Source organism: Labrus mixtus, chromosome 16 (genome assembly GCF_963584025.1).
Source record: "Labrus mixtus chromosome 16, fLabMix1.1, whole genome shotgun sequence".
Taxonomy (NCBI): domain Eukaryota; kingdom Metazoa; phylum Chordata; class Actinopteri; order Labriformes; family Labridae; genus Labrus; species Labrus mixtus.
This window is the reverse complement of record NC_083627.1, coordinates 17,238,315-17,263,889: the sequence shown is the minus strand read 5'-3', so window position 1 is coordinate 17,263,889 and position 25,575 is coordinate 17,238,315. Positions and strand designations below refer to the sequence as shown.

The 25,575-nt window shown below is 42.0% G+C and overlaps 1 protein-coding gene across 1 annotated transcript in view; it reads left to right on the top strand.

Annotated features, from left to right (window-relative positions):
- rims3 (regulating synaptic membrane exocytosis 3) overlaps nucleotides 1-24,754 on the top strand; it is a 37,502-nt gene extending 12,748 nt beyond the window's left edge. Inside the window, exons 2-7 of the mRNA XM_061059411.1 lie at nucleotides 1,525-1,873; nucleotides 20,164-20,305; nucleotides 20,394-20,506; nucleotides 22,162-22,263; nucleotides 22,359-22,498; nucleotides 22,607-24,754. Of these exons, the coding sequence (XP_060915394.1) occupies nucleotides 1,609-1,873; nucleotides 20,164-20,305; nucleotides 20,394-20,506; nucleotides 22,162-22,263; nucleotides 22,359-22,498; nucleotides 22,607-22,819 (975 nt within the window). The 5' untranslated portion in view covers nucleotides 1,525-1,608 and the 3' untranslated portion in view covers nucleotides 22,820-24,754. The remainder of the gene's footprint in view (nucleotides 1-1,524; nucleotides 1,874-20,163; nucleotides 20,306-20,393; nucleotides 20,507-22,161; nucleotides 22,264-22,358; nucleotides 22,499-22,606) is intronic.
- The last annotated feature ends 821 nt before the right edge of the window (nucleotides 24,755-25,575 follow it).

The following is a 25,575-nucleotide window of genomic DNA, read 5'->3' as shown; positions in this document are numbered from 1 at the left end:
AGTAAAACTACAAATCATTTTGATGGGATGAATTATAAAAATAATTTGGTCAGATTCCCCTGATTATTTGTGCAGCTTTAGTTTGGTTTACAATCATAACATCGTCTGTTGTGTTCTCTAAGCATGTGAGGTTGCCTCGTGGCATCGACTTCATTTAGCACGGTTCTTTTTAAAGCGGGTTCAAAGACAGAGAAATACTGCATTGCTGTACTTTCTTCATAACAAAAAAGGTGAGAAGACAGAAGAAAAAAAAAAGAGCATACAGCGGGGACTGTAATAATTAACACAGTGAGAAAGCAGGTGGCAGGAAAAGTTTTATGGAAGTGTTAAAAAGAAGAAAGAGAAATATTAAAGAGGGCGCGTGAAAGCAGGATGTTGGCCACAGCGCAGATATATATTTTATGCACCCTTGGGCCGTTGGTTTAGCTTCAGTATAATGAAGCGGGGCGAGAGAGAGGGAAGGAGAGTAGGAAGAGTGCAGAAATGAAGAGTGACACAAGTTCATTTTACTGAGTATGTTTTGACATGTCGCATTGGGCAAAGCTCAGGAGTAAATGATCAAATCAAAGATGGCTCAATTTCCATGCAGTTTGCATGCTAGTTCACTGTGGTGGATTACCGGGACGCAGGGCCGCCGGGGGGGGGGGGGGGGGGGGGGGGGTCAGGAGCAGATCCCAGCTGTGATTGGGTGAGAGGCGGGGTACACCCTGGACTGTTCACCGGACAATCACATATGACATATACTAACTCCACACAGAAAGGCCCTGTCAGACGGGGGTTTGAACCAGGCACCTTCTTGCTGTGAGGTGACCGTGCGGCCCATTTAGGTTATTTCATCATCTTTTCCAGCCTTAAAAAAATGTCTGTGGTTAGCGTCACTTGAATATTACAAACTTTTCAAACTTTTGAGCGAATGTGTGCACAAACACACACTTGTACCCTCGCAGGATTCAGCCAACCTGTCATAACTTGGAGCTGTGTGAGTTGATTATCTGTCACTGTTTAAGGTCAAACACGGACTAAGATTCCATAAAAGAACACACAAGACAAATACCAGCTGACAGGGTCACCCCTCAACAGCAGGCCAGCCCTGACATTTGTGTGTGTGTTTGTGTGTGTTTGTGTGTGTGACTGGAGATATTTCTTAACTCACTTGAACAGTCTGCTGCCATCTGCACTGTCCTCATCTGCTGACCTTTCTCTTCTTTGTTTCTCTGTTGCACAGCTATTTGAGATTTTCAAATAAAAGTACTTTTTCAGAGTGTTTCATTTCCCATCCATCTTTTCATGTGTGAGAGTCAGTTCTGCTGCCTCTGCAATAACTTTGAGGATTTAATTGAAAACCAAACTGTGGTTGAAAGTTAAACTCGGCCTCCTTCAGCCTCGGGGAGCTACGTCGGCTGTAAGATGAGTTTTTAATTCTGTATTTCACGAGACACGCTGTCCTTTTTATTTGAGCTCCCCCCGTCTCTCTTCTCTACCTCCCATCCTTACTTTATGTCCTCTCTCATCTTCTTCCCTCAGCCCTGCTCCAACTCTCTTGCCCTCCCCCTCCCCCCCCCCCACTCCCACTCCCCAGCCGATCGGCCCCTCCAGTCCAGCAGGACCATGATGCTCAGCAGCTCTGTGGAGGTGCCCAGCCCGGGTGGGTTAAGCGGCCTTAGCGGGCTGAGTGCGGCGGCCCGGAATGTGGTGCGCTCCTCCAGCATCTCAGGAGCCATGTACAACCTGGAGAAGAGTCCCGGCAGCGGGGGCCCGGACTCCTCGTCACTGAGCGGCAACAAGAAGCGGCGCTCAAGTCTTGGTGCCAAGATGGTGGCCATTGTTGGGTTGTCGCAGTGGAGCAAGAGCACACAGCAGCTCAACCAGCAAGGTCAGTTCCCAGTCTGAAAAGATTCTCTTGGATGTTGCCTCTTTCAGTAAAGGTTCATGAATGATGCAAATGAAATGTGTTTTTTGTTTTTGGAAGATTTTTTACAATGAATTAATCTGAACTTTCCTAACTTAGCTGAGCTGTTTTAGTTTAAGTAACAGGAAACTCCAAATCCACTTTAACCCTTTAACAATTAAATTCATTGTCTTATAAGAATAATAATTACTGTAGACCCCGACCGATTCGCCCACCTGGAAGGTCACTGAGGATAGTGTGCACATGGGGGGGGGGGTCTTGAAAGAGACAGCAGCTGAAATGAACCCTTTCAGGCTGAGGCCAAAATGTTTTGTTTTTTACTGACACCAGTATAAGATAAATAAGGAGGTTTTTGAGCTACACATCTCGTAATGCTACTCAATAGATAATTAAAACATTACAGTGAAAGTGAGTATAATAGATCTCCTTCAAAGAATCATTTTAAATTCCTGGTCTGATTCTGAATCCCGCAGCCAAACAAACAGGACTTCACTGATTGCATGCACTTAGTGTTTATTAAACAAAACAGCTAAATTAGCTGGTTTTGTAATATTTTAAACATTTATTCTCATCCGATTACGAGGATGCTTAATGAGACTCTCAACTATGATGTCATGCATGCTTTTGAACTATTTCAAGCTAAATATTCTGCGGCTGTAAATCGCTAAACGGATGTTAGCAGACAGTGATTTTTGAGTGTTTTCACCACCAATTAAATTAGCATAAACCCCTTCAAAGCTGATTTTGTAGTGCACTTCCATTGCCATAATACCTGTAATATCTTACTCAACAAGCCTTTTACCTTTTTTCCTATTATCATTGTAATGAGCTCTTTTAAAAAGCCTGTATCAGCATTGTGAGCATCATTGTGTGTTAAACTCTGAAGTGGGAAGTGCGGCAGGATCGGCTTGTATACAAGGTGCCTGTACGTCAATGATAACAGTGCTATGTTTGTAGGTTTGTCCTGTGGGGTACAATTAGGGAAACTGTGCAACGGTAACTAAAGTGTTTTGTGATGCAGGGTGGAACACAAACACAGTCACTCCTGGAGGGAGAAAGGGAAAACATGTCACACACCAAGTCAGTTCCTGGGGCGGGGGGGGGGGCAGAGGTGCAGCTTATTTCAATGCAGTTATCGTTCATTTTTCCACATCCTCTTAGTCTTAGCACACTCTGTTTCTCCTTACAGCACATTGAACTGTAACCTTTTCAGAGCAGCGTCTGCACGCTTCTTTCTGCTCGGATGCTCGCTTTTATTTTTGTACAGTCTGTGCGTCTTTGTCTGAGAGAACATTCAGTCTTCTTACAAGGTATGTGGGTTCTTCAGTTTGTGTCACAGCAGGCTGGCTCCCCAAGGATAAGTGCACCCATCCAGATATGACAAACTTTTTTTTTTTTTAATGTGTTAGTTTGATTTGCTTTCGTTGGAACAAACAAGCTATTCACCATACAATCTAAAACAAACATGATGGAAGGATCCAGCTTTTCGAATTTTCTTTTGGGCGGAGAACATTTTCAGTCATTCTTAGCATTGGGCTTAGTGCTCCTTTGATCGTTCCAATAATTTATAGAGAAAATATTCACACATTCACATTCACATTCACACGAACCAAACCACACACAAAAAAACACACTTTTTCTCAGAATCATGAAATAACGTTGATGACCCCCTCTGCACAAAGTTACAAACATGAACCTTGAAAGAAATGCCTCAGAATTTCTGTTTTTCCTTCCCCTGTGACACGAAGTGCAAAGGAGATTGCTAGCTCTTTTTTTATGCTGTTGGCTACTGAAAGTGGTCACCTGACGAAGAACGTGTGGTAGAAATGTATGATTATTTAAAATGTATGTGGTATTGGGTAAGAGTGCAGGCTTGTCCTCCTTTGTCTTCTACTGTAGACGTCAATTAATATCCAAAGAAAGGTCCCTCCCTTGTTCCCTTTTGAAGTTATACCGCTCTCTGCCTGCTGTTTTATGTCATGGGTCTATCAAAATATGTACATACAGGGGCACCAGTGGCCTAGCGGTTAGTTGGCGGGCACCATGTACAGAGGCTGTATGGCATGGCGACATGGTCAACATTTGACAAACACACTCTCATCTAAACCCTGTATCATATTAGGGTGTTACCTGTTTTTGGCATGTATCAGTTTGAGAAGTCTTTTAATACACTAGTCAACACACACACACACACACACACACACACACACACACACACACAACAAAGCTTGGTGCATTCATGCACAGCTGACACTTGTCTGACGCAGGGAGAGCTGTCGATATTTTCAACACAGGGGCTTTCATGTCTCTGTGTTGGTGCTGATGAGGAGAGCACTATGGAGGGGAAAGGGTGGACGAGGAGGGGCTGAAGATAAGGAGAAGAGGAAGGGGAGAAGTGGGGTGTGTGTCTAAATTTAGATGTTCTCAGCTGCCGTAAGAGCACATTAAGCCTGAAACATAGAACGTATGAACCACTCCCTCCACCTCTTCCTTGCACAGCGTATACCATACCTACTGCCCATACTGTGGGGATATGCCTCCTTTCAGCTCCTATTTGACCTTGCAAACAAGTTAGCAAGTTAGCAAAAGGCAAAGTGGTGGTTGTAAGTCGAACAAAGAAAAACAGGGACAACTTCACTTATTACTTACAGTATGACTGCGATGCACGTTATCCCTTGAGCTTATTGTGATATAAGGCAGACAAAAATGTGACTTCTACGCACTGAAGCAGTTCGACTTCTGGTTTAAAGCCCAGCATGGAGACTGTGGAGCACCTCCACAAAGCCTTGTCCAGATTGGGCCCGATTGAAGTTTATACATATGTGTTATACACAAGAGTTAATCAATCTCCTACTTCATTATCTAGGTGTGTTAGTTCCACTTGAGAAATATTTGGTAACATTTCAGCATGACTGACATGTTCACATGAATTTTAAAAGTCCAGTTTTTGTCGGACTAACACAATAAATCTTTTTTTCTGACTGTGTGTAAATATACCGACTGTTCAACCAGGAATTTGCAATTTCTACACAACATCTTGCTCCTTGAAATCAACAGAACCATTGACTATGTTGTCTTCTTCACCTCTGTAAATTACTGCAGCTACGGAGGCAAATATTTGTTGCGCATTATTAAGAGTTAGTTCTGATGAGACAGGCGGGTCCCAGAGCGAAGGATGAACAGAGCGCCAGGCAAACATTCCGGCTTCGTCGGTCAAGTTCGATTAGGGTCCTATCTTCTCCCTTCTGATGATCATTAACGGCTTAATCTGGTCAGCTGTCACTGCTCCATGCTCCCAGACACATTCATCGATAGGCCACAGGAGCGGGTCGGCCCCCTGCCTTGCTTGGTTGCTCATCTAACAGCTGAAGAAAAAAAACACAAGTTGAACTGGTCCCCAGGAAGGAATGATGTGTGAGAGTCATATTTGAGACTTTGGTTGCAGAAATTGGATAATGATAGCGGTTCATTTGATTTATTTTCATATCTATTAATCAGATTTATGTTGAATGTCTAATGTGTTTAAACACAAGGCATGCTGCTGATGACACAGAGATATAGAAAAGACAGAGTGAATGGAGTCGACGGGGAGATAAGTCAGTGTCTCACCATTAAAGTGCTATTAAGAGCTAATGTGGTTATTATGTTGTTTATTGTGTCACAGTTTCTTCAGGGCATGTTCTCGTCGTGCCTCCATTTGTGAATTGGATCGGGACAAATTTAGCAGAATCTGTCCTGGTGAGCTCTTAAGCAAGCGGTGTTGTTGTGGAGCAATCTGAAGTGTTTCTAAAAAAAGTATCTCCCCAAAATAAATCTCAAACGAATACAATTAATGGTTGCATGTTGTGAAAAACAGATGTGTTGATATAAATGTATGTAGGGGTTCTTAATGCAGCTTTGGCTTGATTATCGTCCAGTGATGCAGCAGTCAATACTTCACCTCTTCAGGTGGCAACAACAGTCCCCTTTATCATCCTTTATCCTTTTAGTATAGTTAGCACTCCCCCATATGAAGCACTTATTGGCTCTTTTATCCGTCACAGCTCTGAGACAGGTCAGAGAAACATCTGCCTTGGCCAAACCTGTCATGATATACTCCTCTTTAGTTTGTTTTTCCTGCTGCTTGTTTGTGTGTTCTGTTTAATTTAGTCTTTTCTTTTCCTTGTGTTTCTCACTCTTCTGTGTATTATAACTGAGTTCTCTGTGTGTCTTCAGTGTTTCCTGTTTTATTTTGTAGTTCTTGTCCATAGTGTTTCTTGTCTTACTTCCTTTTTTTTTTTGTTTTTCCATTTTGTGGATTCATGGACTATTTGTCGGACTCTTCACGAGTAAGCGTTTGTTTTTCCGTTTTGCTATTTTGTTACGTTAAATATTTTTTTGTAGCACCGCATTCGGACCTTCCCCCTGTGTTTGTGAAAGTCTGCAGTGAATTCAAATGACTTGCATGGGTTTATGCAATACCAGAATTAAACGCTGACACACAAAGCTAGTACAGAAAACCCCTCTTTTTGCACAGTTGTGAAAAGTAAAATATTCCTCTTAATAGGAGAATTTCCTTTTTGTAATATCCAAGTGGCAACCTCTGATGTTGAAAAAGAAAGCCAGTGCTGAAGTGTAAAAAAATGCAGTTCCTTGACTGTCCACTTGAGGCTGGCTCCAGAAAACATGGAATCACCTTTAGCTTGTTAGCATGTTAAAATGCCCATTGTTACAGCAGAAATAAACATGTTTACAGTCTGGTACAAGAAAACCGTATTAATCTCTTTAGCTCATTTTTTTATTCCCCAAAAACAATACAAGCTGAAACAGTATATGCTTTTATATAACTTGTCCGTTCTGATTACATTAAGTCCAAAAGTTGAGCATAAATTAACATAATTAGGGGTGCAGATGAGTTGACTGACAGATGGTTGCAGGAGTCCTAAGGTACGCTTTAGCACCACCTCTTTGCCTGTTTCTAGATTGATTGACAATCAGTCAGAGTCGGCATTTCTAATATGGCCACCGCCATTATGGTTTTCATAACGCCTCTTCAGAAACCAATGGGTGATGTCTTTGAGACCACAACCATGTTTTAGTCTTTTCTAAAATCGCCCATAATCAAAAAAGGCACAATGAGCTGGGAAACATTTAAAATGATGCTTTTTATGAAAAATATCAAAGAATAATTTATTTTGACAAACCCCCAAACCAACTCCGCCACAAGAAGGTCACAACACAAGAATGAACAAAAATAAAACTACACCACCGACAACTTTGCTGCCTTGTCAACATGTTCACGCAGCAGCTGAGACCTCAGACAGTTTTAGTGTTAATGCTTGTCTTTTAATTGTGCCCTCTGGTGTTTCCAAACAACAATGTGTAAATTGAAGGGGGCCATCAGATTTATTTATTACCAAGAATCCATTTTTCATGAAACGTTTTCTGAACACTTCAACAGCTACACTGTATTTTACCATCATTAATCATATCTGGTCAGTGGGGTCTTATGTGCTCAAGGTTATCTATGTGAATATGGTGAATACAGTTTGGTTGATTATAGTTAAAAAGACAGATATGGGTTCATAAAATAAACCTTCAAAAATGAAAGGATCGAGGGAGTAGAGTTAGATCAGGATGTTATATCTTTGTTGTAGTTATAGTTCGATAAGGTTCGCTTCCATATTTAGTTCCCTTGATACTATTTTCATGCTTTGCGGCAGATGTGGTGGATGTTTTTATTCCATTATGTTTTCTCATTCATAGCCCCACCACCCACTTTGTCGTTGTCTCATTATTACTGGTTTTGTAACAGGCGAGTGTTTCTGGATGGTGTTTTGGTTCTGTCTGTTCTATATATTATCGCCTATTATTAGCATCAGTGAGGATCGAGCACACACACACACACACACACACACACACACACACACACACACACACACACACACACACACACACCAATGGTTCCCCAGGTTTATGGATGAGTCACTCCTCCGCTGTTCGTATCTCCTGAGCAGGTTTATCCATGACTGTGAAAACAGAGCCAACAGAGCGGCTCCCAGTACACCGTCAGTCTGTACGGAGGGACGCGGCTCACAAAGAAACAAGCGCCCCCTGATGAGATGCAGTGCACCACGGAGAGTTAGATTAAAAGAAACCAGGCGAACATGTGTGTGTATGATGGTTTATGCTGTTTGCTTGTTTCCCAGTGCATGGCTTCAACCTGATCCCCCCTCAGGTTTATGTACACTGTACATGTGTGTGTGTGTGTGTGTGTGTGTGTGTGTATTTACTGGTGCACATTCACACACCATTGAGCTTTCACGCATCCCTCTCAACACCCCTCCTCATCTTTTGTCAACTTCAGTTTCTCAGTGTCTTTAAATACTTTTCTTTCCGCTGCGTGTTTATTTTGGTGCTGCAATAGATGCTGTTGGAAGAACACCAGAGACACAGAAAAGAAACAGAGACAGAAGGAAATGTGTCAGACAATGCAAGAGCTTGCTTGTTGGTTTTGCACATTACTCCAACCTTGTTCTTAGACAACAGCAAGCACATATTTTGTGTGTATTGTTGATAAACAACAATTTAAGGCGGCCTGGCTGAAAATCCAGCTCCATCCTGGGAGTAAAGATATGTGAAGAGGCTATCCTCGTCGACTGCAATCTTATAAAAAAAATGTATCTCAGTGAAATAAACACAGGTGTTTCTGTTTTATTTGCCATGCGATAAAAAAACATCCGAATTCAGTTTTACAAGAGCAGCACAGGTCCATTATGTCAACAGAGCTACGGAAAATGTCTGACTTCAAAGTAGCATTTCTGCTTTGTATATGATTTGCATCCACTGATTGTGTCATTGAAAATCAGAGTGGTGACAATTTTAGTCTTTTAGAGGTCTTTAAAAGCACTTAAACAAGAAGAATTTACTCTTAAAAAGATACGTGCCATGTTAACTTTAGAGAGGACATGTACCCCTTTTCCACCTTTTTAAACAGTCCCCTGTGGTCTAAATGAAACATCTGTGCTGAGCTTTGGTCAAAGTATAACATGAATCAAGCACCAGAGGAGGTTTCTGACCCGGTATAAACCAGCTCTCTCAGAACGCTCCGTTTTGGTGTGTGTGTCTCTTTAAATGCAATGAGCTCCCCCTGAGTTTTCCCAGTAGACATCACTCCTTTGCAGCGAGAATAGAAATGGCAGACCTGCGCAAAAGTTTTGCTCTAGACTGGGGATGGAGTCCATGGGTGGAGATATCAGGGAAAGGGAGTTTTTTTTTTTTTTTTTTTCTTTTACAGAATCCCACTGTGATGTCACAACTTGAGCAAATTTGAAACAGAGCATTTTTCTCTGTTGTAAGACCTATGCAGACCACAAACAAAGGACTGGATGGATTTATTTCTCAGGTTTAAAACTCAGGTTACCCAAATATATGTTCAAGAACACTGTAAACATGGATTTTTCATAAAATGTCCCTGTAAGAACATAAAAATGTTTAAGTTTTTGCAGTGTGCTGGCACTAGCACGTTTCATGCTTGTTTGGTATACTAACAAATGCTTTGTACATTTTTAGTTATAGACTGATATAATTGTATTGTTTAGAGTTGCTTGCATACATGTTATAGGAACTTACACTATCAGGCAAAGGCTGTAATGTTTAAGGCTTTTCTATCTTCAGCTTACATAAGCCTGCAGTTCTGGTTATTACTTGAGGTAAAAAAAAAACCCAGCGCTGACATTATGTAACTCTGTGTTTGGTTGAAGCTCTGCTTTGATCAGTTTGCAATGAACATCGAAATTCTTTATTCTGTACATTTTTGAAATGTAAACATTGTGTTCTCCAGCATAGGAAGGATAGGACAGGCTGATGTGATGCAGACAGGTGATAGCTATACATAACATGTTCAACCCTGCACCCGTGTTTCATGATCACTCACTTAAGAGAAGCAAAACACTAAGCTGAAAGACTTCCACTGTAGTCAGATGAAGATGTATGACGTTTATTCGTTGGATCAAGATGCTGCTATGTCATTACAATCCAAATTCCAAGAGACTGAGTGTTTTTTTTTTTTTAAATGCAAACACAACAAAGTACAACAATAACATGGTGAAAGGCCACAGTCTACTATGTCCACTAGATAACAACAGTGACCCTCCATTTATAAAGCTTGCAGTCTGGATTGCAGCAGACCAGAAACTAAACCTGGCATGGGTGTTTTTCAGGGTGACTCATTCATGCCCTACTTTTAGCTCAGTGTCTGAGTCACAGCTAGGAAACACACTTGAGGAATTTTGGCAGACATTTTGGAAAGCTTATGGTGCTCTCATCCTTTGAGGGAAACTTCAACACCCCCCCCCCCCAACCAACCCACACCCACCCCCCAAAAAGAGAAAGTGTTCTTCACAGCAAGAACAAAAAGTTAATTAAAATAAGTATAAAAGACCTATGAAGAAAATGAGCGGCGTGGTATAAAGACAAGAGCTGTCACTTGTCTGAGTAGTAACAATGGAAGATACGTCTGAAGTGCTGTATCACTTACAATACCCTTTCATGTAATAATAGCTATTTTACAGGATGACCTAGATATTTATATCTGCTATGACTAACAGAAAAAAATCCTCCTTCTGTCTTCCAAACTGCTATTTCAGGTGAGACTGCTGCTCTGTTGTCTCCCTCAAACCACCTCCTACTCCACCAGCACATTTTTCCTTTGAAGTGTATTGAGTCACTGACTCTCCTGACAAATACAAACCGAAACCTTACTCATGTCTCTAAAAGCTTTCTCTTCCCCTCTGGTGCTTTTAGAGGCTACCAAACAACAGCTAAAGCTGCCCGGCGATCACTTTCTCTCCCTTCTCCCTCTCTTCTGTTTCTCATCTCTCCTCCTGCCAAATACCCCCTTCTCCCTCTTTGTGTTTCCTCCATCTCACTGACATCTTCATTTTCCCTCTCCTTTATCTCTCCTCCCGTCATCGCACTCTTTTGTTACTCTCACTTTCAGGCAAGGCTTATATCATGTTTTCTTAATCTCGCCCACCGACTCCTTTCTGCTTAATGCTCTATTCTTAGCGAGACAGATTGCTGAAGCACTCAGCTGTGAATCTCTTTCCTTTGTACCTACAGTATGAATCTGCTATTGTGTGCACAAACGTGTGTGTATAGCTAGCTTCTGAATGTAATACACCTGCCTCTCAACCAGGAGTGACATTTGTTTCAGTTGAAAGGCACGTTACCTGCAGTCTCATGCAACGTTCTCTGGAAATCTGTATTGTGAAATGATATAAATTTGCGTCTTTGCTTTATTGCAGATGATTTCCAAAAAATCATGTAAGTGTGTAAATAGTCGGCTATATGAATCCACTACTAGGAGCACTTAGCTTAACTTATCTTAGTTAAGTTTAACATAGCTTAGCTTAGCCCTGGGCTTGGAATGAGGCGGACAACAACAACTCTTGCCCTGCCAAAAGGTCACAAAAGTCTACATCACAGTTTAAGGATAAATCTATCTCTATCGTCGGTTGACGGCCTGCCAGAACAATACCCACCCCACCCCTACCCCCTCCCCACCGGATCGTGGGTTGGCGGCCTGCCAGAACCCCCCCACACACACACACACACCCCCTCCCCTCCCCACCGGATTGCTGATGGACGGTCTGCCTCCCCCCACCCCCTTGCTCTCTATCCCTCTTCCTGCATCTTATCCCATCTCATTTTTTCTTACCACTGTAACTTTTGCTGCTTTGCTAAAGTGCTCATGATGGATAGGCCGGATCTTTGTAACATAACAAAGAGTAAGGTCTTTTTACCTGCTTCTTGTAAAGTGTCTCGAGATAACACTTGTTATGAGTTGACGCTATACAAATACAGTCTTAAAACAGTCTTAAGTGATAAGGCCTTAAAGGCAGGGTTGGTAATTTTTTTTAAAAAACTAGCATGATTTTGAATGTAGCATTCCCTCAGTGCTCCGTCTGCACCCAACCCCTCCCCTCTGTGCTCCCTCACTTACATGCACAAGCGCCATTGGTCCAGAAGCGGACCTCGGCTCATGTTTTGAGTTTGGGCTCGTGCACGCATGGGGTAGAGAACGAGCAGGGAGAAAGGGAGGCATGATTGGTTCATCAGATTGGTACCTCGTGGCAGACATTGGTCGAAGTTTTTACAGGCTGCTACAACTGCTACAGATGACAAAAATACAAAACTGTTTTTTTACCCTTTAATTATTGTACCAATTAAGCCAAACAGATATAACATGTTAAATATGAAGCTTAAGGGTGGCTGGTTGTCCAGTTTTCTACATTTGAACCGATCAGGCTTGTAATGTCATAACCTATCATACAAGCTGAAGCATCACATTAACATCTTCATCTTTAAACCGTAATTCAAGGATGCCAAACTAAACAACAACATCACAGTCCTTCTCTTAAAGCTTGTGCTCTGTTCATGAAAATATTTGAATTGCCATTTCTCTTGATATGTGTTATAAATCACATCAATGTTTTCACACAGCAGAGCCAGCGGAGGTGTTGTTTCTCGTATATGTTGGGGGTTTAAAGTGAAACTGGAAAACTGCTCTATTAGAGTAAGAGATCTCAAACGGAGCAACCTGGGAAGAAAATGAGAAAGAGCACTTAGTAGAACCCCAGCAAGGCTTTAACAGGCTGTAAAGTGTCACCAGGCTCAAAAGGTGTGTGCGGTGATTATGTGTGTGATTTCTATGAAATCCTGTGTGTTAAAGACCTATAATCAGGCTGTCATTACAACGTCTCTCGTCACAGAGTGTTGTAAACACACTCTCAAAAGTAGGTCGCGGAGTCATTTTTGTAGGTCGCAAATGTGCGTGTGAAAGAAAAAAGTTAGTCAAAAAGTTTGTGAAGCGCTTTTTGTTCAGTTTCTTTCTTTTGCCACATGTAAGCATCTGAAGTCCAAACTGCACAATTTTTCATTAAATGAATCTGATTGGTTGAAAATGATCAGAAATCTGAGTCGCAGTCTCTCATGGAGGATTTGGTGGTGGGTCCTGAGGCGAGACAAGTTTGAGAACTACTGGTGTAGTGTATCGTGCTGTTAAATAAAATGTGCTGTAAGTCATCGGTAGCAGCATTCGGTACATACGATCAACTCACACTTAGGCCTCAGTCAACGTGAACATTTACAGGTTTTTTTCTAAATCTGTTTCATGGCACAGAGAGGCTGCAGCTGCACAGCGGGGTAAACTGAATGAGGGGTATTGTTACATTTTGAGACTTAAATTCTGATCAGAGAGCACAAAGCTGCCAAGGTAGTGAGATATTTTCCCCTCTGCTCAATGTAGGTCAATTTGTCTGGAAAATTTCTTGACTTATGTCTAATTTTTTCCCCCCAGAAAGGCGAATTGTTCTACTACAATAAGAAAAAGAAGGAAATGGATATAGCTCATCTTCCTCATCTCATTTATGTTCTTCTTCCAATGGTGTTGTTTCTTTTTTGTCCTTATGCTTCCTGGTTTGATCGGTGCAAAAGTAACGTTTAGCGCTTCACATGCAACGAATGACTTCATGATTGTCTCCAACAACCGTATTTCATCTGCTTCTTCACACATGTTTCGGCCATCTTGCGTCCTTCGCTCATCAGGAAGAGCAGAGAAAAGACATCAAGAGGAAATTACATCTGAATTAGATTACTTTGCAACTAATTGTTAGTTAGAGCGGATCCCGTGTAGCATATTAGCTTGCCCACAGACGTCCTGCCGCACATAAAGGTTGAAGATTTGAAGAAATTATTTCCGATGCAACGTGGTGCTGAGCAAGGCTTATCGCTTTATATTGACCGCTGATTGACCTGAGCTGATAATTGTGATTCACTCTCACACACACACACTCACACACACACACACACACACACACACACACACACACACACACACACACACACACACACACACACACACACACACACACACACACACACACACACACACACAGTAATTATCGAAATGGGGCGTTAACCTGACTGGTGCAATTGTTGCTTTTTTCCCACCAACATCAAACCAGCAAGAAGAGCACAGAAAATAAAAAAATTTAATATTACTGTTCCATGCTGGATCCAAAAAACAAAAGTAAGACGCTTGGATATAGTTTTAGTTTTCATGGCTTTCAGAGTATCTACAAGTTAAGCTTGGCAAATAATGTTTTTTTTTTGGTACTTTACATTAGTCTTTTCCTCAGAGTTGTAGGGCCTGAACAGCCAAGCGTTGAAGAATATGGTTGCAGATTCAGTATACTAATTGTGCTCACAGGGTTTTGTTACATCTATGGATATCCTGGAGGGTGAAATCATAAAATCTGATTTTCTTTTTTAATTTTCAGAATAGTTTACTGTCATTTGTAGAAAGATGTGGCCCTAATTTTTCAAAATCTTAATCAAGTTAGTCTGTTCTAAGTTACATAAAGCTTTGTATGTTATATAGTTCGGTAAACAAACAAAATATGAATGTATCTGTTGTGTAAACCACCAAACCAGCAGCTGTAGTGTTATGAAACTATGAGATACATAAATATGAATCACAGATAATCTCTCCTCTTACTTAATCATTTACCTTGAATGTCCCTTTTCTTCCAAATTTAGCCAAGGTACCGAGGTAAAGATACCAGAACAGATCCTTCATCTCCAACACTAGTGCTTGGTTACTGTTGCTATGCATGGTGGATCGTTGCCGTCACCGGTGCATCCAGTTGGCATGTCGGGGCAGCCGGGGAGTCTAAAAACAGCATCCTATATTACAGCATATAATGAGAAAGGCTTCATCAGGGCTCTCTCCAAATGTCAGAGCAGCTTTAATGATCTACTGAGCACACACACACACACACACACACACACACACACACACACACACACACACACACACACACACACACACACACAGAGGATATATATCATGTGTGCATGTGCATGCAGTCACACTGTGTGGCTCTTTTCTGCATTGCTGGCGTTTTTAGTATTCCCACCTTTCTTTATTGCCTTCTCTTGTATTAATTATCCCCACTGGAGCTTTTAATTCTCTTCATCCCTATCACTTCTGTCTTTCTTCTAGCCTAATCTTCTTCCCTGTTACTTAAACTTGCCTTATCCTGATTATCAGCCCTGACTTGCGGAAGGAGCTTCGAAGAATACCTTGGTATGAACTCACACATAGAAAGTTTTGAGTGTGCGATCTCTCCCCGGGCTGCAGATTCCTGCGTTTGAGTCTTCAGGGATGAGGCATTACTCATCCTAGTGAAGCCAACAGGAGACACTTCTAACAGTCCTGTAGAGCACAAATACCAAGGAACCCTTCACTCTTGCACAGTAAAGCACAACAGCTTATGTAATGTTGTTTTTTTTAGCCGCTCAAACGGCATATACTGCATGTCAAACTACCTCTAATTACTTCCTCCAGGATGTGTGTGTATTTGATGTTAACACTGAATAACGGAGTTACTTCAGCAGAGGGGGAAACATGCTAAATAATTTAGACGGGATGAAGCAGGATTTGGAGGTAAGAGTTGTGTGGTAAAGATGGACAGAGGTCCGAGGAACCGGAGAAAGACAACTGAAAGTGATTTGAAAATGTGACACCAAATTTAATGAAGGAACTTGTGTGTTGTGAGTGTGTGTGTGTGTGTGTGTGTGTGTGTGTGTGTGTGTGTGTGCCCTGGGAAAGGAGGAAGATAGGACGAGGACAAAGACAGCAAAGAAACAAAGAGCTAGAGATAAAGATCAGTAACAAACCAAAAGAAGAGGTATGGTTTGAAATAGATGAAGAAGAAGTGGCTGATCAGACTCATAGAGAGGACAATACGGGGGGAATAAAAGACACAGAGAGGCAAAACACGCCGGCCGGGGCTCTTGGTGCAATGCAGACGGCATTGCCATGGAAACGAATGGAGGGAAAGCGCAGACGAGGAGGAGGGGATTAAATAGGAAGGAAGAGCTTCGCACCATGGAGGGCTGCAGGAGGATGATGGGGGGGGGGGGGGGGGCTTTTTGGATGAGGGGCTGGCTGAACAATGAGTAACAAGTGTGGATATGGAGTTAAATGGACTGATGGTTCAAAGATGGGAAGAGTGGAGATGTGCCACTTGTGTGTGTGAACTGGGTGTTTGACTGATTCTTTGTCATTATAAACTCATTTAACCGCCTCAATGCTGACACTTCGTATCTAGTTAGGTTGAAATTTAAAATCTGAAACAAGTCTGTTAATGACCAGCAGACCTGTGTGGTTCAAGCAGACGTGAGTGCTGCGTTGTTTACAGTCCAGTTAGCAACTTGAGAAGCGGTCGTGTGTTCAAGTGAAGCAACTTTCGCCCTCTCCAGATATGTCTGCAAAATGAACAACTTCATTTCATGGTTCAGTCCACAGAGTAATGCCTGTTTATCCATTTCTGGTGAGTCTCAGTTTAACTGCAACTAGTGAATCACACAGAGGCTTCACACTGGCTTATTCCCGCAGAATCCAAGACAGAAATTGATATTTTTATTTGTGTTTACATGCAACTAGCAGGTCTTTAGGTTTGCCAAAATGACAACATCTTGATTCAGATTTTAAAAATGGAAAAACGCAAGCTTTGTCAGGATGAAAAATGCTTCTGATTTTAATGAAGGTCAGATTGATTATCGTAATGCATTCAAGAAAACTGGGAAATCTAAATGCTGATTTGCTTTGTTGCACACATCAAGCAGCTTTTTTGCTGAGGTAAAAATTACAATTGCATGCTGATATCCGTTTGTATAAAAACTAATAAACCTTCTGAGATGACCGTGGATTGGAGCTCAGATGTCTCTTGGACGGATTGCGTTCTGCCTTTTTTTGCTCCCCATACAGACTGTTTTTTCTGCATGCATCAAATCCTGAGATGGATCAATACTACTCACATTCCAAACATGCTACAAGCTGAACCCCCCCCCCCCCCCCCCCACATCCATACACAGTCTAGTCCCGTGTGTACAGATTCTGGATTTGTATGTTGAATCTGTGAATAGGGATTACTTTGGCAGTCACTGTGTGTCAGCCTAAAGTGCAGGAGTTTCTGTGAAATGTTGCCTCCATAGAGCAATTAAAAAAAAAAAAGTGATGGGGGATGAGCCTGTCGCCATGGCGCCAGTTGTCTCAGGTGGCATTGTCTGGGTCCAGATCTGAGGGCGGGGGTTGTCATGGCAGCAGGAGTACATGGAGTTTGTCTGGATGTGATATGCTGCACACACACACACACACACACACACACACACACACTCACTCACACTCAAGCACACGCACGCACACACACACGCACACACACACAATGTCTGTTAGCAATAGTCTTGACTGCAGGATTAAAAATAGAAAGAAGCAGAAGGCAGCACCTCATCTCCTGCACCCATGGGACCCCATCATTCTCATCTTCTATCTCACCCGTTTCTCCTCCCCTCTTTTCCTCTTTTTCTCTTGTCACCCCTCTTCTCTTGCAAACACTCTCCCAACTCAAATTCTCATCAGGTGGCTTTGTTTGCTCTTTGTTTATATCCATAGCAATGGTGATCATGTGGGGTGTCTTTTGTTGTCATGGCGACGCGATCATCACCAGGAAGGATGCTTAATGAGCATGGAGTTGCTCAGGCTAATGAGGTGGGACGGCTGTACCTGGGTTTGCGCTTAACTGGCAACAACGAAGAATGGCTTGTTAAACGTCTCCTTTGGTGACTTCACTGCATCGCTCAACAATCCGAGCTCCTCGTAGAGGGAAGATGTTCAAGTTTGCACTGCAACCACAGCTGCACTCTTAATGAGCTGCACAGGTGCAGCACTAAAGCAGAGGAAGCATAATCCATTTCTTCCTCTTGTTGTTGCAGTGATTTAGAACCCAATTGACTTGATTCAAACTTAGAGACATCTCTAAATAGATATTGTCAGGACTCTAAATCCCTAACGCATGATTAAAAGCGACTGTCAAAATAAAGTCCCACGAATTAGCCGTAGCCCCTTTTCACACCCGAACATTTCCTGACATTGTTTAGATATGTTGTATGTGTGAATGCTAATGGCCTACTCTGCTCCACCCTGACATGCGGTCACCAACATTATGGAAGACTCCCCACCCCCCCCCCCGGACTATTTTCAGTTGTGACAGCCCTTTGGACACAGATAACCCTGTTGAGAGGTACAGGTGTAAAAGACAAGTTCTGCCTGAATTTCCTGAAATGATCAAGAAAATGTACAATAAGAGACATACATGGTGAAGATATTTTCAAGACTCTAAATCCCTCCTCTTTTTTCTTTTTAATCCTTAAAATCCTTAATATGCTATTTTTTTTGATCCAGCAGATGTCGCCCTTGAGCACCAGCATGAAACCAAAATAACTTGCGCTGCATTGTTGTGTTAGCATGCTAATGCTAGCGATCTTTATTATACTCGTATATATTCACACTGCATGTAAATTTACCCGAAATGACCGTGATCTACGCTTACGTGACATTCAATTAAGCAGTGAGTACAGTATGTTATTCTTCTTTTCTCTAGTCCCTCAATTAAACAACTTTTATACGCGAGGGGAGGAGCCGGCCGGCCGTCCCGGCGATGTAAACAAACTGCAGCTACGGCTAGGAAAGCTTGGAAAACATCACAGACAGTGGGATTCGGGTGTTACACCCATTGTAGACAGTCAGGACTCACAGAGTTATTTTCAGAGGAAATACTTGATTTCTATTACATTTAAGTCTGAAAAACCTTTTAAGTATTTAAAAAAAATATTCCTTGATAAAGTCCCACACATTACTCCTAGACTCTGTAGAGGTCTTTAAAAAGAAAGCCTTGCTGAAACAAACACTCTCAGTAGCAGCTCTGCATCCTTGTTTCTGCACAGCACACTGTAAGTGTCATCCTGAAGCCCAGACTGCTCACGTGCAGAGTGTAACTGTCGCACGAAGGTGTGAGTGTACAGACACTAGTGCTGTCTAGTGTCAGCATGACATGTGTGTATGAATGTGCGCACGGGTTGTCTCTGTGGATTAATTGTGGCGAGCCGCTTTCTTTCCTTCCATGTCGCTTTATTATTTGCACTTGTTGGCCTCAGGGATGTTTATTTCTTATTAGCAGCTCTTTTTGACATCTCCTTCTCACGGGACTACAAATCCATCCCCTAAGGGAAACACTGTAATCACAATGGCTGTAAACAAGTGTTTCATTAATTCCATTTGTTAACCTGATAACTAAACTGTTACTCCTACAATTAATGATTTTGTCTGTAAAGTTTCAAAAATCAAAAATAAAAGTCTTCATCATGGTATAGACGTGACCTCTTTTCACCCTAAGAACTCGGGTTAGCGAGACAAGGACAGGAGCAAACAAAGTGGATAAGGAAACGGCTGTCTGGCAGTACCACGCGAGAACCTGCACAACCTCACACACGTCACACTACTTGGAACTCGGCGAGTCAAGCCGCACGGCGATTCAGTGTGTCATTACAGGGGTGATGACCTGAAAGCCTCTTCTGGCATTAGTGGCGCTCAGGCTCGCTCTCGTTCTTAGCGTCAGCAGAGCAGTAAAGCCACACACAAACACAGACACACACACACACACACACACACAACAGCTCTGCGTCCTTACCCTCTTTCTTCTTAGCCACACTCAACAATTCTCAAGCTACATATTTGCGAGTCAGGCTCAGGAGTCCCCTATCTAAGCTTAGTGCCCCCTGTCCATAACTACCTTTTTTAAAATGAGCTTCATGTGTTTACAATGGGCCGTAGTAATACCTGCGAATCACTCCAGTAGTGCAGGGACATCCCAGTGGAAATTAGGTGAGATTGCCTTCTTGCCTTAGTGTATATGCTTCAGAATAAATAGCAGAGAAATTTTTGTTTTCTCAAGGCGGATCTGAACTAAGTCCTACTCTAGTGAGGGTGTTTTCTAAAAGGCATTGAGGGTTTAAAAACACCCAGAAGACAGAAACATCCATCCTCTGTCTGTTGTAGGCATTTCTAAATGCATTCTCGGAAACTAAGAAAGCATTTAGAGATCTGAATACGACCTTCTAATCCTCACTCTAGGAAACATCTACTTTCGCAGAACAATAAAGTCAGGGCTCAGAGATTTTCACACCGACTTCTTTTCCGCGCACATCCCAATAAAAGGCTTATCACGCAGGTACAGATCCTGTGTAATACCTGACTTCCTTATCAGACAGCTTTTTGACTCCATCTGATTATTGGATTATCCTGCTGAAATAAGGGCACTAAGAGAAGGAGCCGTGACCTCTCTCTTTGTTTTTTTTTTGTTTTCCAGACGGTGGGACGAAGAAGCTCCGCAGCACCATCCGGAGGAGCACGGAGACGGGCATCGCCGTGGAGATGAGGAACCGGGTGACACGGCAAGGCAGCAAGGACTCGACCGACGGCAGCACCAACTCGAACAGCTCTGATGGAACGTGAGTATCAAACAAAATCAGCGCTCATTCATCTATATACAGTATCAATTGAGCGATCATTATATTAATTCTATGTCCACTCTGTCAGGTTTGTCTTCCCTACCACACGCCTCGGGCCTGAAAGCCAGTTCAGCGACTTCCTGGACGGACTAGGCCCTGCTCAGATCGTAGGCCGGCAAACACTAGCTACACCATCCATGGGTATGCCAGAATGACGATGACCAATGATGCCTTTTTTTTTTACTGTTTCAATTCATCACTATTGTTGATTCTTTCTGAGATTTCAAGAAATACTTTCACCTTTTTAAGCTCAAAATGTAGGCTTGTTAAATCATAGCTAAATATATCACACATGTTACAGTACATTTTAATACAAAATCAACCAAGCACTCATGGGTAGTTCAATCCCGTCCAGTAGATGTCACCCTTGAGCTCCAGCATGAAACCAAAACAACCTGCTGTTTGGTGACACCTCTGCCATATTTAAGCCTCCACTCCCCCCCTAGCAACACATCTACATCTCCCCTCCCCTCGTGTTCAAACAAAGGAGTCAAGCACAAGCAGCGCTGCAATTGCCTGTGGCCTGAATTGCTGTGTTAACAGGCTAATGATAGCACACTTAAGTTAGCCAGTAGCTTCACATTGCATGGAAATTGACACAGAATTGAGCGTGATCAGAAAAATGCTTGTGTAAATTTAGGCATTTATGGACGGCAGGAACTTCTTCATAGTTCTAGGAACCATTAGAACTATGAACTATTTGAGTTACTAGAACCCTGTTAAGAGGAACCTTTAGCTTCAGAGGAAGGTTGGCGGTGCGAATGCAGACATAAAAAAAAAAAGATCCCATGATGTGTAGTTCTCAGGGAACTCCCCAGTGGATAGTTCCTCTTCAAAAAGTCCTCAGAACTTTTTGGTGCGAAAACACCTTTTGAAATAAGCAGTGAGTATGTTATTCTTCTCTCCTCTAGTCCAGGGGTCATCAACTACATCTGTACAAGGGCCAGCTTTTTGCTTGACAGACAATGTGGGGGCTAGACTTTAAAACAGCAGAAGTTGGTGACACCTAATGCGAGTATTTTAGCCATGGGTATTTTTTCTATTTTTATTATTGTTTAATCACCAAAGATAATTTATATTCTAAGGCCTGGATGGGGAGCTTTGGGGGGCCGGATCATCAACGGCCGCCTGTTGATGATCCCCTCTCTAGTCCTTGACTAAAACAGCTTTAATATGCAAGGGGGCTGGCTGTCTTGTCCATGTAAACCTGATGGAAACAGGGCTGATGTAAACAATCACACAGCCAGCAGGACTCACTCTTCTCACTCATCGTAGACAGACATAACTCAGAGAGACATTCACAAAGGATATGCTTGATTTCTGCTATAGTTATGTGTACAAAGTGGCACATTCTTGCTTTTATTTCTGTAAAACAAAAGTATCTAAATATTGTTGGATTGTAGAATGACAGAGAATCAAATCACCAAACACTTCTACACCCGTATACCAACATACGAACTGTTAGACGCACAGCAGAATCTAAAAATACAGAGAGAGAAAAAAAAGTCTATTCACTCAGCAGGGAAGATGTTATTCTTGCATGAGGTATAAATCTTTCATGTAAAGGTCACTGCTTGTGAAACACAGCAGAGCAGAGTGTTGTGCTCTTTGAAACCTGATGGTAAAGACGGGGGTCACGGTTCTCTGTCGCCCTCTGCAGTAGGATATTTGCCATTGCAACAAAAGCTAATAGCACAACAGGGTGTACTGAACAACCACAGTGGTTAAAGTCAGTTCTTTATCGTTAGGATTGATGTTGGAGGTTTACAGATAGTGTGTTTTTTTTTCCTTTAAAGGGGATGTCCATGTGGGCATGGTGGACAGAGGAGGCCAGCTGGAGGTAGAGGTCAACCAGGCTAGAGGATTGACCCCCAAACCGGGCTCTAAGAACATACCAGGTATAGCTGAATGTATATATGAAGAGCTTATTCGTCAATCTGTTGACCCATGTAGGATTTATCTCTGAGTTGTAATCTTGTTGCTCTGCGTGCAGCGACCTACGTGAAGGTGTATGTGCTGGAGAACGGTGTGTGCTTGGCCAAGAAGAAAACCAAAGTAGTAAAGAAGAACCTGGACCCCACCTACCAGCAGGCTCTGTTGTTTGATGAGAGTCCTCAGGGCAAAGTCCTACAGGTATCCTTCCCTACTTCCTCTTTTAAGACATTTATTCCTGCAGTATACAAATGAATCCCGAATAAATACAATGACCACATGTGAAAATGATTCTTTCCGCTCCTAAAGGTTATAGTGTGGGGGGATTACGGGCGTATGGACCACAAGTGCTTCATGGGAATGGCCCAGATCCTTCTGGAGGACTTGGACCTGTCTGCCACGATCAGCGGCTGGTACAAGCTGTTCCCTACCTCCTCTCTGGCAGACCCCAGCATCGGACCCCTCACCAGACGCCTCTCCCAGTCCTCCCTGGAGAGCGCCACCAGCCCCTCGTGCACCTAGACACCCAGTAGACACCCGCAAAATAGGGGGCACAGGCAGAGTCATGCAGACATGGACACACGTACTGTATATACACAACGACTGTATTTGAAGTGCAGGACAGGTAGACATACACACACATACCCATCTGTACAAGATGACACATTTTTAAAATGTTTTCCTTGGACATTACACACACACACACACATTCTCACTCACAAATCAGTGTTTTCAGTTTAGAGTTAATCAAACTTGACGTAGACATAACTTAACTGAACATGTAGCATTTTTCACCCTCTCATGTCAACATTTCCTGCCACGATACAGCGATCCACAGGGTGCCGTACTCTGCATTCAAAAGGCACCAGATTCCCATCACATGACTCATCGCAGGGCCATTCTGATGCCAGTTTCTTAACTCTCTATGCCAAACTAAGAAAAAAGACCTACTTTATTTTTAAAAACCAAAGCAATTGTTCATGTTGTTATTCTAAGCATATGTAGTAGTTGAAGTAGTATACATTATAAAGTATGGATATGTAGCAGAGTCAATGACTTAGATGTAATGCAAAAAAAAAGAAGATACATTCTACACACATGAGCTGAGAGCGGCGGGACGAACACACACACACACACACATACCTGGGCAACAGGCCTGGATATTCACATAATGGCTATTATGTGAGGTAGCAACACTGCTATTCTATAATTTCCACAGGGCAGAGTTTATATATATAAATATACATGAATATATATAAATAGATAGTTCCAAACTTATTTGTGTTTATGTATGTATCGGCTGCATTCTGCATGTTTACTTGCAACCCTTGTTGAGACATTTTCAAGTGCTTGAATCTTACTTTTTGATTTAGCTTGCCTTGACTGAAGTAAACAGGAGAGTAGTGCCACTTTATTTGAGAGAGAGAGAGAAGAGCACTGACTGCAGTTAGGGAGAAGGATGAGGATTTAGTGACGCTATCATCGCCTTGTGCAAAATAAAGGGAAGCAAATGATTCAGTTGGCCGACAGTCAACACATCTCTGATCCTGTTTTCATCATTAGATCATAAAGGAGTGTTTCATTACACAAAGGGAGTCTGGGAAATGTATCCAGTTAGTCAGTCTGGGGATATTTTTTTCCCCCCCACATCCAGGGGGTGCAACATTCTCACTTTCTCTCTCTCTCTTTGTATACCAGCATCTAGACTTGTTTGACTGTCCCAGTTGTTTTCCAAGTTTGATTTTTTTTTTCTTCCTAACTGATTCATCTCATCGGTTCAGATCACAGACAAACAGAACTACAACCTTAGTGCTCCTACTTCTTTTTCTCCTCACACTGACTTACAGTCAGTCTCCTGTTGTAGAAGGGGAAACACGTATTTGTTTCCAGATGTTCTGACTATTAACACCATTTGTTACTTTGCTAGCAGGTTACATTGTTAACCTGCCGTGTTGTATTTTAAGTGCAATATGTCATGCTTCATGTTACCTGTCAGGCAGTTTCTTAAGATTGCACTTTAATGTAAAATAATGTGTGTAATTATTCCAAACAAGCAGTGGTTGACCACCTGTCGATTGATTGATTTCTACTTGTATCGGTCGCACTGCAGTGCACCTCTGGTTCCTTTTATTGAATGCCAGCATGGAAATGTAACTTGAGTGTATTATTTTTTTTTTATTTCACTGTGGAGTTCCACTTAGACAGCTGAAAAAGGGTCAGTTTTGCAAACGATTATAAACTTTAATATGAGCATGGGGGAAAATTTCAATTCCTTTTTAATCCTTTTCATCATCACGTTAATTTCTTCCTAAAAATGAACGTATTTAAGAATAATTTCACCTGTTCCAAAACATTTTAAAAATGACCTTTACATATGAGAGTTATTTATAAGAAATAAGTCAACCAAAAATAACCGTTTCTTCAAAATCATTTATTGGCATTTTAAAACACACAAAGATAGAAGTCGAATGTGCAATGGCTGAATCTTTACTGAAAGGGCAATCGAAGCTTCTTGTCTTCAATGTTTTTCTTCAAGATGAACAATTTATTTTTTCTGTTCATAATCCGTCGAAAACCAAACCTTGTTTCTGGATAAAGACACTAAACTGTCTCGTTGTTTTTAGTAGTTTTAGACATGAGTGTCTCAGACTAGAAGCTATTACGAGGACGACGCGTTTTTACGAGGCTCACATTTGGTTTTATCACCACCACCATATGTTCTGTCGTCTGCTAAGAACTTACGTAGCTCATTCCCCTTCTGGTCTTTCTTCACAAAGGGAAACATTTGTGTTGTGGTCGCGGTACCTCAGAGAAAACAGAGTTCACACTTCAGCGCTCTTTGAACTTTGGATAAAGGGATCCCTGGCATTCTTGAATTTTTTTTGGTCGGAGGATGTTTAGACCTCCCATCAGGTAAACAAACCATCATGGTGTTAGTTGGTATTTCTTTTTGATATCTCGGAGATATTCCTTGCTGTAACTGTACGGTCAAGTATATGAATCTGTATCTATTCATTTGTATCTATTTTTGTGGACGGCTGGCATGATGTAAAAAAATAAGGACTTGTACTCTTGATATTTGCACATATTCTCTTCAGTGGGCACCTTTTGTGAAGACAGGAACAGCGTGGTTAAAAGACTTGGAGAGAGATACTGAAGGAGCAGAAAACTCAAACTAGAAAAAAAGGAAAAGTGATGTATAAATATTTCTAGACTTTCCCTGCTGAATGTTCTTGGTAACGCTTTAAAGTACTGTTAATATGAATACATGTTATTTA